Genomic DNA, 15,997 nt, shown 5'->3' on the forward strand with positions numbered 1-15,997 from the left:
TGTCAAACCTCAAAGATATATGTACAAAATACATTTGATATTCATTTCTGCCACATGTTTCTCCACATCTTTTGTCCCTACAGTGTCTGAGTCTGAGGTGTAGTTTTGTATGTAATGATGAATTGTATATGTATAATAGGGTTTTTGTAGCTTTTTGGCCTTAGGGAATGATATGACTAGTCATATGGAAAAAATGGTTATCAAACTATTTTTTCATCCAGATAAAGTAAAGTTCATAATGATTTCTGCCATCTGCATCTCCAGCATCTCCAAAGCTGAAAGGACAATGACAGATCTAGTTTTGCATATACAATCAACAATTACATATACATACATACAATTACAGCAGCAAGTTCTAAGTTGGCAAATGTGGAAACTCATATTGCATAAATGGTCATCAATTTTTATATGTATATTAGCTGTGTTCAAACCTAACCCGGTTGACACAAAAACCCGGTTACCAAGTTGCTTTTCTGGTGGTAACTTTGTGTATCCATTGACAGTTCTTGACCGCTTCCAGCCAAAAAGTCCACCGGGTCAACTGGGTTTTTTGAAACCGGGTCAGGTTTGAACATGTCTATTGATGCATTTTGAATATATTCAAGATTTAATCCTTTTTTGTAGCACAAAAATTGCCACAAAATAGCTTTCTTTGATCCGTGGTGTTTCCTTAAAAGCTTATTACCTCATTCAATTTATGTGATGAGGGTTGGTGAGCTATATATTCTTGGCCTGGGAATTCAGGATTGGTTGTGTAAAAATTTATGATGTCACTTGATAACGTCAGAATTTTGGTGGTATGTTGGGAAAAAAGATTGCTTGGAAATATTTTGAAATTTGGTTGCAATTCTGTTGAAGTCAGTGGTGGTCTTCGGCCTGCGAGTGACTAGTAGCTGAGGGATGTAACTATTATTATCTTTAAAATGCCATAGTTTAGAAAAAAATCTCAAATTGACTACCAATGCAACTACAATGGATGAGATATGCAATGCATTCCACTGTTAAACTTGTGCAGCTCTAGCTGGGATTGGCTTTCTGACGGACAAAGTGACCTGCCATGCTTGTCTCTGAGACTCTACTCAAAAACAAGGATTTTGTTCCATTCCAACATGTTTCTGTTTTTCCAACTACAATAAAAAACAAATTGCTGAAATACACACCCAACACACCTAGTGCCACTTGTGTGCATTTTTTCTAGGGAAACAAGTGGATGCACCCCCAGATCAATGAATGGCTGTCATCCACACAAATCTTCTGTCTCCTTTAAAAAGGCATATAGAATATGAACAAGAACAAAATCCATCAAAAGAGATGATCCTAGTACAAGACTACAACATTGTTTGAAACTAGAACAAAAAGCAATGAACACTATGTATCAGCTTGAGTCTAAGAAAAACAACTAACTCAAGACTGAAAGCAGTCTTACTTACGGTTCTTAAAATGTAAGTATTTGAATTTGTTGGCTTTGTTACAACCCAGTATCCTGATACTGCTGTTGAGATAAATTCGAGCCGGGAGGTTAGCTTTCTGTTGATATTTCCAGAGAAGGCTGAACCTAAAAAGTACTCACTGAATAAGAATTGTCTTTTATTCAAGGTCTTCTAAAGATGGATACCTGAGTATTCCTGTCTTAGGGTAGTCTAAATTCTACTGTAGTATTCGAAAACGTTAGAGTAGACTCTTCAGTTATTCTAGTACACAGATCTGGGAGTAATATTTGACTAAGGTTTAAGATAGAGAGTTGATCAGATACTAGTTGTAGTCACTCGTTGAGAATCAGGTCAAGGATGTAAAATCAATCCAAAAGGTTTTAGGTAAAAACCACAAAGTCAGATAAAATAGAATGTAGTAGCTTATAGTTGCTTGTTCGTTCTAAGTTATGAGTAATCGGCTGGTGGAATTTAGAAGCAAAAGCTTTGTAGGAAAGTTTTAAAACTTGAATTGATAGTAAAAAGTTGTAGTGGTGAGTATAAGATGGCGATTTGTTCTTTCTGTCAGATGGACAGGACATTTATACAAAACTTTTACGCTGTTAGTAAATTATGCGCGTAGGACTTTGGTTGACTGACTTGGTCAGGGTTCAGTTGGTTCCTGGACTGAGCCAGATCAATAGTTTCGTCATTGAACCGTTTCCCTAGTAGGGTTCATCATTTTGAACCCTGCCTGGTTAGTTTGTATACGTGGGTAGGGTTGTTATTTAGACCCTGCCTGGTTGTTTTATTTTCTTCCTTGGCTTGGTTAGACAAGGGTTTTTGGTTACTACCTTTTCACTCTTGATACTCGAGTGTGAGTTGTAAAGGCTTTCTTATGTTTTTAATATTAAGAAAGCTTAAATTAATATATTATGTTTTTTGTCTATCTAAGGAGTAAATATGTATACTCTCTAGGTTGACACTATGAAACAATAGAGCCAAGTAAGATAGTAGAGCTGAAATTAAAGGAAAGCTGGGTGGTTTAAAGCAGGAGGGTGAAAGAGATAAGAAGATTTTGTTGAACAGGTGTGGAATGAAGTAACAAGGTGACTGAATTGATGAAGTTTGATCAAAGGAAGGGGGGCAAAAACACTTTATTGTCTGATAAAAGGCTCAAGGCTGTTTTTGGTTTGGTCAAATATATGATGATATATGATTCTTTGATTGATCATATATTTTTGCCAAACATCACCTCTTTTTCAAAAGCCATAAAATATGGGGAGGGGGATTTCTCCATCAACCTGTTTGACACCAGATCATTTGGTGTCACTGAATTTGGTGGAAAAATTGATCTGAAGGGGGGTAAATTGTTTTTTTCACCATTTTGAATTTGTTTCAGCCGGTGCAAGAATATCTGGTGTGCCAAGTTCAGTGCTAAAATGTTAACTGGGCACAAAGTGTATTTTCACAGTGAAGTTTTTCTTGGTTGGTGATCACATCACATGTTTGGTTTCATCAAATATTATGTAATGGTAGCTATAGTGTATTTGTAATGTGCTCTTGTTGTGGTTTGTGTCCAACCATTCTGTGTGATGTTGCTAACATGTTTTTGATCATCCTGTGTGATGTTTGATATGTTTCTATTTCATTTGATTATCTTCACCTGTGTGCCCTCAACTCTTGTCTCTTATCTATTTTACTTTTTACTATAAAGTAGTCTATCACACAGGAAACAAGAGACAATTTTCCCGCGGGAAGACCAATTACACATAATGTAGTCTCTGAGCCATAATGTACAAATAACACAGATATAACACCAAAATAATACATTTTGGCTCATCAACTGCGTCAGATACAATTGGTTTTCCCGCGGGAAAATTGTCCCTTGTTTCCTGTGTCAGTCTACACTAAGATGGAGCTTTATCCATTTGGAGCTCTTTCTTTATGAGATCACAAACAAATCTTTGACTTTTGTAATCTGTGTATGACTCATAATTTTCACACCAATTGATGCAGTGTCAAAAATCTTGGTGCAAATATCTATACAGCTACCTCAAAACACTGGATTTGGTGGTGTAAAGAAAGATGGTGGAAAACTGTACAGTTACACCCATGGATTCTATTCTTACACTCTTCCAGAAACAGTTTAAACCAGAGTCTTGTAAATAGCCATTTTTGCCATAATTACACCGTTCCACCTTGCCCTTGCCTCATAATTAGCAAGATTTAAGAATGTAATTACTTGCATGCTCAAAAATTCAAGAAAAGAGAGATTTAAGAGAGAAGACTCCAGCAAAACAAAGAACAAAGTAAAAAGAAGAAGGTAAAGACAGTAGCTGTGAGGAGTACGTGTCTGTTAGGCGTACTCCACACAGGAAATAGAGTAGGAAAAGGAAGGTGTGGTCTTCATGTGGTACACCTAAGTGAACACTACAGCTATTCAAACTCTAAGAAGAGGATGTAAGAAAGGGAAAGGAAAGATCAGGGCAATAAAGAGCTAATGTGCCCTAACCTTGTGAGACTCCATGGGGCAGGCTTTACACTTTTTTAAAACAAAGATCCTGAAGGCTACTTTAGACTCCTCAAAAAAGAGGAACCTTTGCTACTTTAAGGTTTATTTCTAGAGACAATGAATGCCCTGGCTTGTAGAAATCAGTACCATGGAAACTAGAGGAGTCAAGTATAATGTGGTTCTGTGTTGTGATGTGTTCAAAGATGGTGGATGAATCAAGGGAAAAGGGGAGTTTATATATTCACAGGTAAAGCGTCAACTTGTAGTTGGTGTGTGATCCTTGTCTCAACTTGTGGTTGACACTTGGGTTAGGCTTGTTATGTATTTAATACATTATGTACACCTAGTGACGTAAAACTTACGCGTGATAATGCATAGAAAAAATCATGAATCTTGATGGGTTTTACTGCCAAATTTGACAACAGAATTGCATAACCTGTCAAGATGCATAGCAAAAGTTGTCCCCCCAAATTATGTGTTCGCGTGGGTTTGACTGTATGTGAGGATTGCATCTATTTGAATGTGATACAATGGTGAGATATTGGATAGGTTTGACATTTGTACGTATTAGGTTTGAGTTGGTGTATGAGCTGGCTTGTAGTATGTCAATGTGTTTTAATTTGGTTTGTTGTTTCTGCAATGTAAGTTGTTAAGTATGTATTATTCTGACAGCAGTTGGTGATTTACCTGTTGGAAAAGTATATCTGTCAACCAGTGCCAAGACTTTCACACCAACTGTTTTTATACTTTATTATTCAGTGTCAAAATTACAGTGTGCTCCTGGGTACAAGATCTTTACACTCTATTTTCAACACCAGATATTCTTGCACTGGCTCAAAAAATCCAAAACAGAAGAAAAATTGAACTCAACTAAGTCCCTCACTGCTGGTTTCAACGGTCTGAGGTTCAAGGCATACATGGTCACTGTGAACATCATTCAAGTTCCCCAAGTTGGAAGAGGAAAATGGTCAATAGTACAATTTGCCATAAAAGGATCCAATACTGCACACCTGAGCCACAACACTCACACTACATATGTGCAGCAAGCTAAGTAAATAGTTGTCTATCATGTACATACAGGTCTGCTCAGTTTTTTGCCCATCAGAATAAATAAATCACATGTTATACCACATGTAACTTTTTTGACTTTGAAAAGATTGTCCCAAATATTCACTACATATAATTCTGTAGCTGCTCAAGCAATATTGTTGAAGCTGTTTCTTAATGACAGAAAGGGCGTTACATACAGTTGAGTAAATAAGATTACACTAAAATGTTGAGTCAGTGTATGCAGTCAATCTTTTGAATGCTTTTGTCATTCTGAAAAATGTTACAGAATGTATTACATATGAATAACTTATCCTGATGAGTAGATAGCTGAGCAGAACTGCTGGTACATGATAACCACCTATTCACTGAGCCTGCTACACATATGTAGTGTGGATGTTATGGCTCAGGTGTGGAGTGATAGATCAATCTATGACAAATCATACTCCCAATCATTTTTTCCTGCCCAATTGGGGAAGTTGAATAATGTTGGCAGTGGGTGTACACACATGGCGCCATTGTTTCACAAGGGCCAAACAATGATATTAATTGCAAAACTGTGCTTCATATTGTGTGATGGGGTTGTTCCTCAGTATTTCGCATCTTGATTAATGAGTGCTACCTATATGTTCACATGATTAATCATGCACTTAGACTGTATCAAGGTTTATTGTTTCATCAGCCTAAAACCACAATCTGATGAAATTTACATAGATGACTAGAGCTTAGGCAGCCTCGCCCCCCTCTAAGTTCAATAAGTAGAAAGTTGATCCTGATGGTCTAAATGGCTGGATGCTTGAGTCAGGATCAGAAAAACAAAGACATAAAATAGGAACCAAAATAGGCAGATATGCACCATGCTCAACTCATTGTATTATTGTATGTTAAGCCAGGGATTGTGGAACAACCATCAAAGGTTCAATACATACAATCCAGATGAGATTTAAAGGTGATGCTAACTGTAGCACACATTGTGACAATATACTCAATTCACACAGAGATGGAGTTACCAAAATTAGGTTTAGAGACTTGTTCAGCGTAAAGTATACAATTAAGTTTCTGCACGCTTGGAACACAGAAAGGTACTTATGACAACCTCATACACTTTTTCCTGTGATGGGAATGAGATTTTCCTGGAGAAAATTGTTCTCCTTATTATTTTTTCTCATTCTGGAAATTTCTGTGGACCCAAGAAACCTTTTGTTCACCTCTTGGAGATGCACAGATCGATCAAAAAAATACCAAGGAAACTGAGAAAATTTCTTAGCTTGACCTTCAGCAGCCAGTAGACAGAGGACTCCCTGGAGGCCTTGGTTTTCATTTGATGAATGGATGTGCCTCAATGGATGATGGTACCCAAAGGCACAACGGTACCATAAGTTTCCACGTATATGCATACCAGCGTCGGGTAGGAGGAGGTAATTGAACGAGATAACCTGTGACGTTCAGGTTATTAGCTTTAGAATAAAGCTAACACGCTTGATCAAAGAGAAAAGCACAATACCTGTGACGTTCAGGTTATTAGCTTTAGAATAAAGCTAACACGCTTGATCAAAGAGAAAAGCACAATCTGAGTAAAACGAAGATTGTGAAACAATGAGTTCGAGTTCGATGAAGAGATCAGGTACAATGATAAATGTAAGAAACCTTTTATAGAACTCAAAGTCATGACATCATATGGTAATAATGATGTAAGCAAAGAAATAAAAGAAAAGCGCATAACATCACAGCGCGTCTAGATTACTAATCTCAATTGAGGTCACGTGATATCCCTCTACAGAGGGAGACCTGTACATGGGTGAATGATTATCAGGGTCTTGGCAATGAAAAGTTTCATAGCCGCCCTTCCTCATTGCCAACCTTTTTCCTCCTCCCTCAGGATCCCACTTGCGTATACTCACACTTCATTTTCACTATCTCACACCCTCTACCTCGTAGAGGACTCTTTTTCCCATCAAAAAAATTCTCACCCACCCACCATCCCTTCATCTGACATAGAGTGGGTAATATTTCCTGCTGGCTATGTTACGGTTCTCTACCTTTCTAGTAATATTTTCTGATAAGCTGTAAGTTGTTATGACATATGGGTGCTTGTAGAGGGGCTGCCTAGCCCACCGTTCAGAGCTCCCCGTCTATGAGGCCCGGCTGTCCTACCCCCCTTAGCCTAGGCTAGGAGGCACCCCCAAGAAACCTAAAAAGCTTCTACGGTGGAAGTTTTGGGTTTGAATAGCACAAACCTCAAAACATAAGTAATACACATAAATTGGTATTACTGACACATCCCAGCATGTAGGTGCTTGCCCCCCGCCAAGAGATAGCTGAGATGCATAGAGAGTGGAAGAAGCAAGCAATCAATTTCTTTACCTCACAAAAATCCTTGAACAAATAAAAAGGTTTTATAAGGGGGATGATTTTCCCCTGAAAAAATGAATTCCCCTCACAGGCAAAACCATATGTGTTTGTCATAAATACCTTGCTGCTCTCAAAGCATGCAAGAAGAAGTTAGGGACTCAATTGCTTTCACATAAAAATCAAACTTAAAAAAGCCCCATGCTTGCCTTGCAAGGCTTTGAAGTAGACAAGTGTGGGACTTTGTTAAGTTCACAGAAAGATAAATTTACCCCCCCTGGATTGATTTTTCCACCAGATGCAGTGACACCAAATAATCCAGTTTCAAATAGGTTGGTGTAAAACTACCACCCAATAGAATATTCCAACCAATGAAGAGACTTTGGCTTTGCTGGTCCATAACACAATATAAAGTTTTACAAAGTTTGCCAAATGGGCCCAAACTTTTACCAACTCCTCTGTATCCATGCAAATTGGAATTTGTCATGTCTGTATGTGCGGACAAGAAACTTTGAAAAATCAATCCTCTTGGAATGTTTATGTTGACAATCCAAAACATTGTATCATCAAAGTCTGTAGCGGCATGTTTGGGTGGCCTTTGAGAGATCTCATAGATAAAAGCATGCAAATATGATAGAGCTGCAATTTTATGACACAATTGATCTCTCTGACTTCAACCCATCTTGTGCATGCATGATGAAGAGTTTGAAGAAAAGAGTTGGTATCAAGGGAAGATCATTGGGAGGCCTTTTAAAGTTTGTAGATTCAGGGCTGGTTGAAGGAGTCCCGGGACATGAACAAATTCACACAATCTTGACATCTATGTCTCATTTCACACATTGTGCACATTGCAGAATCCATACATATGTATAATCCAAGGTCTTTTTCTCTTAACAAAGTCCCACAACCACGCTTTGCAAGGCCTCAAGTGAGACTTATGACTGATCATCAATTTTGGCATGAGTACTCAAAGTGCCGAGCCCTATTACATAGTTCTTGCTATCTCCTGATTTATTCACTAATCAACAACTTCCATCCCCTCCATCAGAGGAGTGATGAGTGTGACACTCTTTCACTCTTCCTTGGCAATTCCTTACAAATGTGCTCAAGAAGTTGCACAACCTAAATTCTGCCTCGATTAATTTTGGTTGTGCTTTTCACAAGTGGAAACTGGACACTTCAATTCAAGTATGATATCTGTTGCCATTTTTGAGGTTCTATGATATTAGGGTATTTCCTTTGACACAAAAAATTGGGTTGTAAACAAATTCAAATATAGGTTCCTGTTTTTTGAAGCAGGGAATCTTATTTGGGAGCCGAAGCCAAATTATATAGGTGAGAGAGCCAATAGTGAAATCCAAAATGTGTCAGTAATTATATGTCTATGAGGTGTGATCAGCCAAATCATGTGAAATTGATGGTTGAGAAATACGCGCTGATATCTCTGGATTGTACCAGAATAAGTGAAACATGCGAGGGATTGGGTATTGTATATCTTTACGGCAAAGGGGGCATGTTGGCGTAAATTTTTCTGGTGTTTTGACCTCTGCATATATCCAATCCTTATTACAGGCAGAGGCAAAAGGTCAGAAATTGTGTTCAGATGTGAAATTACATTTGGGGACTAATGAGATTTACCTCCATGCAATGGTGGTGGAATTTATGATCGTGGTGGCATCCTAGACGTACGACCTTCTGCCCATTGACAAAATCATTCCAGCAGATTGCACAAGGTGTTTTGTCTTCTTCCTTTTGTTTGTCCACTCCTGGAAACACGGGGTAGCAGTTTGTGAAAATGTGGTAACAATTTATGCATCAGCTTGGGGACATGGTAAGATAGAGATAGATGAATAGATGGATCTACTTAAATACTATGAAGCACAGTATTTGGACATGTGATTCTTCAAAAAAAATCGGAAAAAGTTTTCACAAGAGAGTGACATTCTCGGATAACTCACCTGCAACTGGGATACCACCGTTCATATGATTTTTGTCATCTTTGATATAATCCAAGGCTTTTTCCAATATTTCCATCACAGCAATTTTACTTTCTTGATAATCTTCCATAGAAGGATACTTCTGGAGTGTTTGGTGATCCATATGAGCTAAATCGTGTTCATAACCTTTAAACGATTCTAATACATACTCATAATGTTTCATAGTTACTTTGTCCCATCTTATAAGTGGCAGGACGAGGTTTTCCATGTAAAAGTCCCCTATTCCCCCTTCGAGAAAGCCTCTTATGAGTGGACCCAATTTTTCCTGGTACTCGAAAGATTTCTTGAATCCTTCGTAAATGAATTTTGCACGCCAAGATTTGAGTTTCACAGACTTATTGTGTTTCTCAAGGTGATTTATGATGTGAAAAATGCATATAACTTCTCCTTGTGGAGAATCTTTTTTCATCATGTGGATTGCACATTCCTTGATCAAGTCTGAAAGCTTTCTCTCTGGAATTAGGCAGCTCTCTTGTAGTAGTGTGTCATAAATGTTGATGAATTCGCGAGTCATTTCTGAACGTTTTGTGACATTTAGATATCCTTGTAGTTTGACAAATAATTCCGCTCTCCGGAGTGCTTGTGCCAGTACTACAGGGGCAAAGGATTCGCGTAAGTGGCTGGCTCCTCATTGCGAGATGAATAGATATGCCCACAAGGATTGTGATATCCATCGTATGCGACAGTTGAACAACTGTTCCGCACCTCAATTGGGAGATTTATTTCTAATCGGGTGAAACACAGATAACATCATTTCAGATAAGATTATAGCACTCCAAATCTATTCTACGACACACCTCTAGTCAGCCAGAGCTCCAGTGCTCCACGGCAAACAAGTCCTTCCTGTACATTTGTCCGTACTGGCTTCAATTCTCCTTTTGGTAAATGAGCCTGAAGAGTCCGTAGGATCCCTAGCGCCCAAATCCTTTCTTTCAATCTCAGGTTGTCTTGTTCTAGGACCTCGAGCGCAAATTCTATTGTTTGTTGATATAATGAATTCTCACAGAAGAGTGCTGGGATGTTAAAAGACTGTGGTTTGCCTATTATTTTGCCGAAGCCTATAGATTGGATGTGTAGACAATAATTGTTGATATTGAGCAGCCCCGCAGCCAGAAGCGCGAGCGTCGAACGTGAATCGTGTTGAAAGTATTTGCGGGCCACATCTACATAGATTCCAAAACCACCAACTGCTCGCATACCTGCAATGGTCTTCCATATCATGGTAGGATGTACTGCGGGCGATTTCACTTTCGGTCGGAATTGAAAATCTGGATCGATTGGACCAAAAATCTGCAATCTGTCGAACCTATCAGCTGAGCTTTTGGCTGATGGCAGAAGCGTTTTGGTAGCTATGTTGACGAGATACGATTGCGAGAACTGCTGAAATGACGATTCGCCTTCCGAGAAACGTTCAGAGGCGGAAAGAATGCCGGGTTCCTCTGAACGCTGTGCCAAAGTAATACCACCTAGCACTCCGTATGCTGGTACGACCTGAGCTGGGCCAGGGCATCTTACCATGGGAAGTAAAACCACACTCGCTCTAAGAAAAAGTTTCAGATATTTCATGATCTTGGAAACATACGGAAAGAGAAGACACACAAGTGAAGGGATACTTTTGCAAGGCAAAGGTTGATGAGTTTGAAGATCATGTTCCAGATGCATTTCATTTCTCTGACTTACACCATCGCAGACGAAGTCACAGAAGTGGTAAATAACACATGAGGCTTAAACATAACCCGCAGTGAATATGTATGCGCTCATGAGGATTTCAAGGACTCCGGTCAGGCTCAGCAACTACCATGTATGCAGCAGCTCAGCTCCAGACTTTGACTCCACAATGAAATATGTTTCTTATCATTTTTGTCGACTACGGACCACGGCGGTGAATGAAATCTCCCGGAAACAATTGGAAGAGGCATGTTTCGAGAGGCAGGGACTTCTTTTTATAATTATAGCAAGCACCCCGTGTTACCGCTCAATATATAACCATCTCTCAATCAAGTGGATCACTTGAACCAGATGAAAACAAAGTCTATCATAATCCACATCACTTTATCCCTTATCTTGAGCAAAGTCACATCACTTTAATTCTCCACTAATTCAGCGTCTAGAAGCCATTACTAAGTCTCGTTTTCAATGAGGACCTGTTTTTTGAGATGATTGGATCTCCCATATTGTGGTGTTGCTTGAGAAAGATTGATGGATTTGAACGCAAGCAAGCTGCTGAAAGCCAGATAACTTGATGATGTTCAACTCGAATCATTGGATTTGTCTCAACTTGACACATGATTCATCTGATTTCTAGACCTTTGCGATGATGATTGTCTTCCTGCGGTGATAGCCTCTTGAGTTCACAATGACTTTTGCCTCCTTGTCACTAAGTGATACAAGTTGTGCTAGCCAACAAACTTGTGAGAACTTTCAAATCAAACCAAATTCATTACAAATTGATCATCAGGATTAAACAAGGGTGTGGCTATCTTGGCCCAAGAATCAATATTGCCGCGCCCCACTTTTGCTCACGTTCTTGGGACGAGCTAAATATGGTCGGATTGGAAAAATGCCCCTCACCTGTATGCTGAGATGTCCGAGCGGTCTAAGGAGCTGGATTCAAGTCTTCATCAGCTTGCATGTGTCATGTGTACTTCCCAGTAGAGAAATCTGCAGGGGTTCGAATCCCCTTTTCAGCATGTTTTTTTGTTCCGAGAGACAGCAGGCACTATGTCTGCGTATTATCCTCATTATCTTTTTCTGGTGTGTGATCAAGAAATCAGTCTATGCCAGGTTCGAAAATTAGTGCTAGCCCTCCAAAGCTTCTTGATCTTTACTTGTGAATGGGGTGCAAGCAACTCAATGAGATGGGACAATTGTTATTGGACAGGCATATTTTGCCTCCTGTTTCTTTTGATCACTTTTGGATAATTACTACTTGAATCACGTGGGAGGCTTTTGCCATGTTGGGGATGATAAAAAGATAGAAATGTTTTTGTTTATTTTCTTTGTCTAATGAGATTTGAAAGGATTGCTTCCTATCATGTTACATACGTGGTCACCTAGGTATGGGGAAACTGCTGGGTTTTTTTGGTTTTCCTGGGGTGCTTTGACTTGGTGTGCCTCAATATATATAAGTATGATAAGTATTAGCTCTATGCATACAACCATAGCACTAGTAACAAAATATGTGGTGGGCCAAATTGCCTCCTCTCATCTCGCTGCTTTTGAGTCATCCAGTTGTTTATAAAAAGAAGAACAAAAAAGGGGCAAAATGAAAAAAGGGATTGTGTAAACAGTGAGAATTGTTTTGTCAGATGGATCAAGTGTAATACTATTGTACTTCGCGGGTTCGTCCAGAATCCTTTTCACCCGTGATCCTTTTGTGGTCTGTAAAAGCTACCAAGATTATGTTTCCTACTAGTGCCTTTCTGAAAATTTTAGGTTGTGTCCTATAATTCTTACAATGATTGGTTTGGATCGCGACATCAATGAATTCCGTGAAAACTGTTTCATTATTTGCGCCTGCGTCTTGATCATTTTGAACTTGATCCATTGTACATGACTGATGACTTGAAAGCAAGATTCAGGAGATATGCCGCACTGGGGATTGCCAATGACTCTTCTGACCTGGATCTTGCTTCTCACTCAGGGGTATTTGCGAGCCGTATGAAACCCCTCCTTTGAATGGTTAGGTAGTCATGAGGGGTGTAACTTATAAGATGGTTGATATCAAAGGAAGATGTTACCCGCAATGATGGTCAAGTTTGAACACGAGTGATCCTTGCCGAAGTCATGTAAAAATATTTCAAGATCGACATGCTTTTGGCAAGGATCTTGTTCGTCTGAAATTAAACACTTCGTCCAAAATTCTGATGGAAAGATCAGACCTCATGATGGGACGAAGTTACGCACGTCCATACATACATATGGCCATCTTTTGGTCCCGTAAGATTCATGATGTGACACGATGGCTGCCCCGTTTTCTTGGCACATGCAAGTTCAAATTGTACATGTTTCATTCTGCCGGGCTCCGTCCCAAAGCCGTGTCGGTTGAAAAAGAGTAAGATACACCCGGCTTGGTGCCCGTTTCACGCGTCTCTTATATTCAAAGTCGTGCGGGGAGCAATTCGCAGGGATTACAAGGAAACAGAAAATCGCTGATTGTAAACCAACGAATAATTCAAAGGTGTGGCTTAAGGATTTGATTTATTGATGTTTGAGTTTACACAGGAGCGCATGAATGGAAGGGAGGCTTTGATAGAACAGTAGCTACTGTACTGTGAATACGAATCGCGTCTCCATGATCGAAAATTGAAATACAAAGTACTGAAATCCGTCGTGATAAGGTGTTCTCTGATATACTAACCTTTCCTTTGGATTATTCATTTCTTTCCTCAATATCGGAAACAAGCGAAATAATTCCATCTGTATATGTTGTATAAATACATACGACGGTGATATCATAAGCCATCATAAGGCACCATAACTCATCATATAAAGTTATGAAGGCCACACGACGCATGCAATCTCTATGCGACCAACGTGACTCCGTCAGTTTATGCTCCCCCGAGGAGGTGAAACAGGGTGAAACAAATTTTACAGCTTTTTACTCACAGCTTTTTAAGCGGCAGGGAATTTGGAAAGAGCAGCATAGTGTGCTTGCGCATCACGATCCCATTGCCCAAAGTGAGGAAGGTAGCAAAAGGCCTGTCAGTGTGAGTATGACGTGGAATTTAAAAGTATATCCTTCAGGCCCCCGCCCGCTACTGGAAGTCTGGCTTTTTTCCCTGCCAACACATTCCTCTCAATAAGGGTCGAAATGGCTGTACATACTTATCTGTTCTTTAAGTTTTGGTTCAGAGTGGGCCGATATGGAAGAAGAGAGGCTTTGCTTTGAAATCACTATTCCCTGTGAAGTTTTCCTTTCCTTGTATTCATTCGTCGGAGAAAAGGACAATATTATCGGGACGGCCATTGATCTGTATTCATTATACCTCATAATACCATGTACATACAATTGTCAATGAGTGAGGGGAGAAAAGTAATGGGCGGGGATGAATCAGGATGAATCCAATTCGGCTCAAAGAGAGTGGTAGCCTGTAGAAGATAGAAATTGGACGGATGAAGCAATACAATTTAGACGGTGGCCAAGGTGACGTGTATTTTGTATACAACATCACCACCACCCAATAATTTGATGAGTGATGAAGGAACTAAAATGCTGGTTTTCTGTGGACATAGTCCAGCCTTTAATAACTGGAGACTCTGTGTACTAAAGGCTACTAAAGGGTTGTTTAAGGAAGCCGAAAATATGTTGTTGAAGGTACAACATAATCATTTGAAGGAAGAGAGACACACTTTTGTCTTCTCTATGGCCAAGGGATCGTGTGTGGAAATTGTTCGGAATCCTTCGAATTGAATGATGCATTTTTATGAAAATATGGAATCGAATAGTCTTTCATGTGAAGGTTCATGCAACTTTAGTTCTCTTCATTCAGATTCAGATGAACGATGGCTTAAAAGTGGCTCGAAGATTTCAACGAATGTTTCTTTACTTTTCCATAATTCTATATCTTTCTAAGCTGATTGAAGTTCTCTATAAACTCACTCACCTCCTCCTTAACTTCTTCCTCTCATGAGTTCTATTGTCTATCTTATTCCATCATCAACTTTTTGTTAAAATCTTTCGTTTTGAATATACTTCTTTTTCAAGATCTGCTCCATCGTTTGACATAGCCCTCCTCCATCTGAATCGATTGTTCCTATCCTGTTTTTGCGAAGTCTGCGTTGTGATTATCACTCCTTTCCTTCTTCACCACCTGGTAATCAAGCCAAATCACTGTCCATAGTTTCGACCAATCGAACTTCATCCTTGTCTCTAAATATATATACGATTCTCAGGTCATTCGTTGTCAACCAAACATACATATCCGGTAAGTGGTATATGCTGTCTAGCATACCCTCCTTACCTATATGGCTGACCTTTCCTTTCCTCCCACTTACTTACCGGCTTCCCTTTCGATTTAAATATAGTTCAAGCGCGGAGTGGCTATATACATATTGAGGCTGAAAGGTAAGGATCCGCGTTCTGTTCACTCTGTACCAAGCCAGGTATAATCAGATACCGCTCCAAAGGAGGCACCATATACCGGATCCCCTATATACACCCATGGGGTGATTATATGCTGGTATGATGAAATCTGCTGCTCATATGCTTCAAGATTTGCCTCTGACTCTGAGCGTGGGTTACACAATTCAAGTCAGAGACCTCAGCGAGAGTTGCTTGAGAGCGAATGATCAACTTATGACTTGTTTTGATCATGGAGGCTGACGATGATGCTGAATTGCATATTATCTTTGACTTTACTTTCCTTAGTTGCTGTTCTTTCCTATCACGACTCACTTCTTCAACCAGCAGAAGCCCTTCAACCTCACACATCCCGCTTGTCAACTTGCTCAATCTTTACATAACCATTTGTACGTGTTGTAGACTTCAACTATTTATCGGTCGCTCAATGCAGTGCTGAAATTTCACTCATTGGCCATTTCCCATCATTTGACATCGTATTGTGCAGCGAAGGCCCCTCTGGTGAGATTGAATTCTATTTACTCAGTGAAAGAGTTTTTTATTCATATTTATCTGGATGTTAGAACCACCTCCTACCACCTACAGGCTCCCAGCAGTT

At 39.5% G+C, this 15,997-nt stretch overlaps 1 protein-coding gene across 1 annotated transcript; it reads right to left on the reverse strand.

The window, feature by feature from the left end:
* Positions 1 to 8,702: 8,702 nt before the first annotated feature.
* Positions 8,703 to 11,050, reverse strand: MELLADRAFT_107121 (uncharacterized protein; the record flags this gene model as incomplete). Its single annotated transcript, XM_007410637.1, has 5 exons — positions 8,703 to 8,882; positions 9,010 to 9,086; positions 9,279 to 9,908; positions 10,115 to 10,857; positions 10,998 to 11,050. 5 exons carry the CDS (start codon positions 11,048 to 11,050, stop codon positions 8,703 to 8,705), a joined length of 1,683 nt encoding a protein of 560 aa, XP_007410699.1.
* Between the last annotated feature and the right edge of the window lie 4,947 nt (positions 11,051 to 15,997).

This window comes from Melampsora larici-populina (genome assembly GCF_000204055.1).
Source record: "Melampsora larici-populina 98AG31 unplaced genomic scaffold MELLAscaffold_21, whole genome shotgun sequence".
NCBI classification, from domain to species: domain Eukaryota; kingdom Fungi; phylum Basidiomycota; class Pucciniomycetes; order Pucciniales; family Melampsoraceae; genus Melampsora; species Melampsora laricis-populina.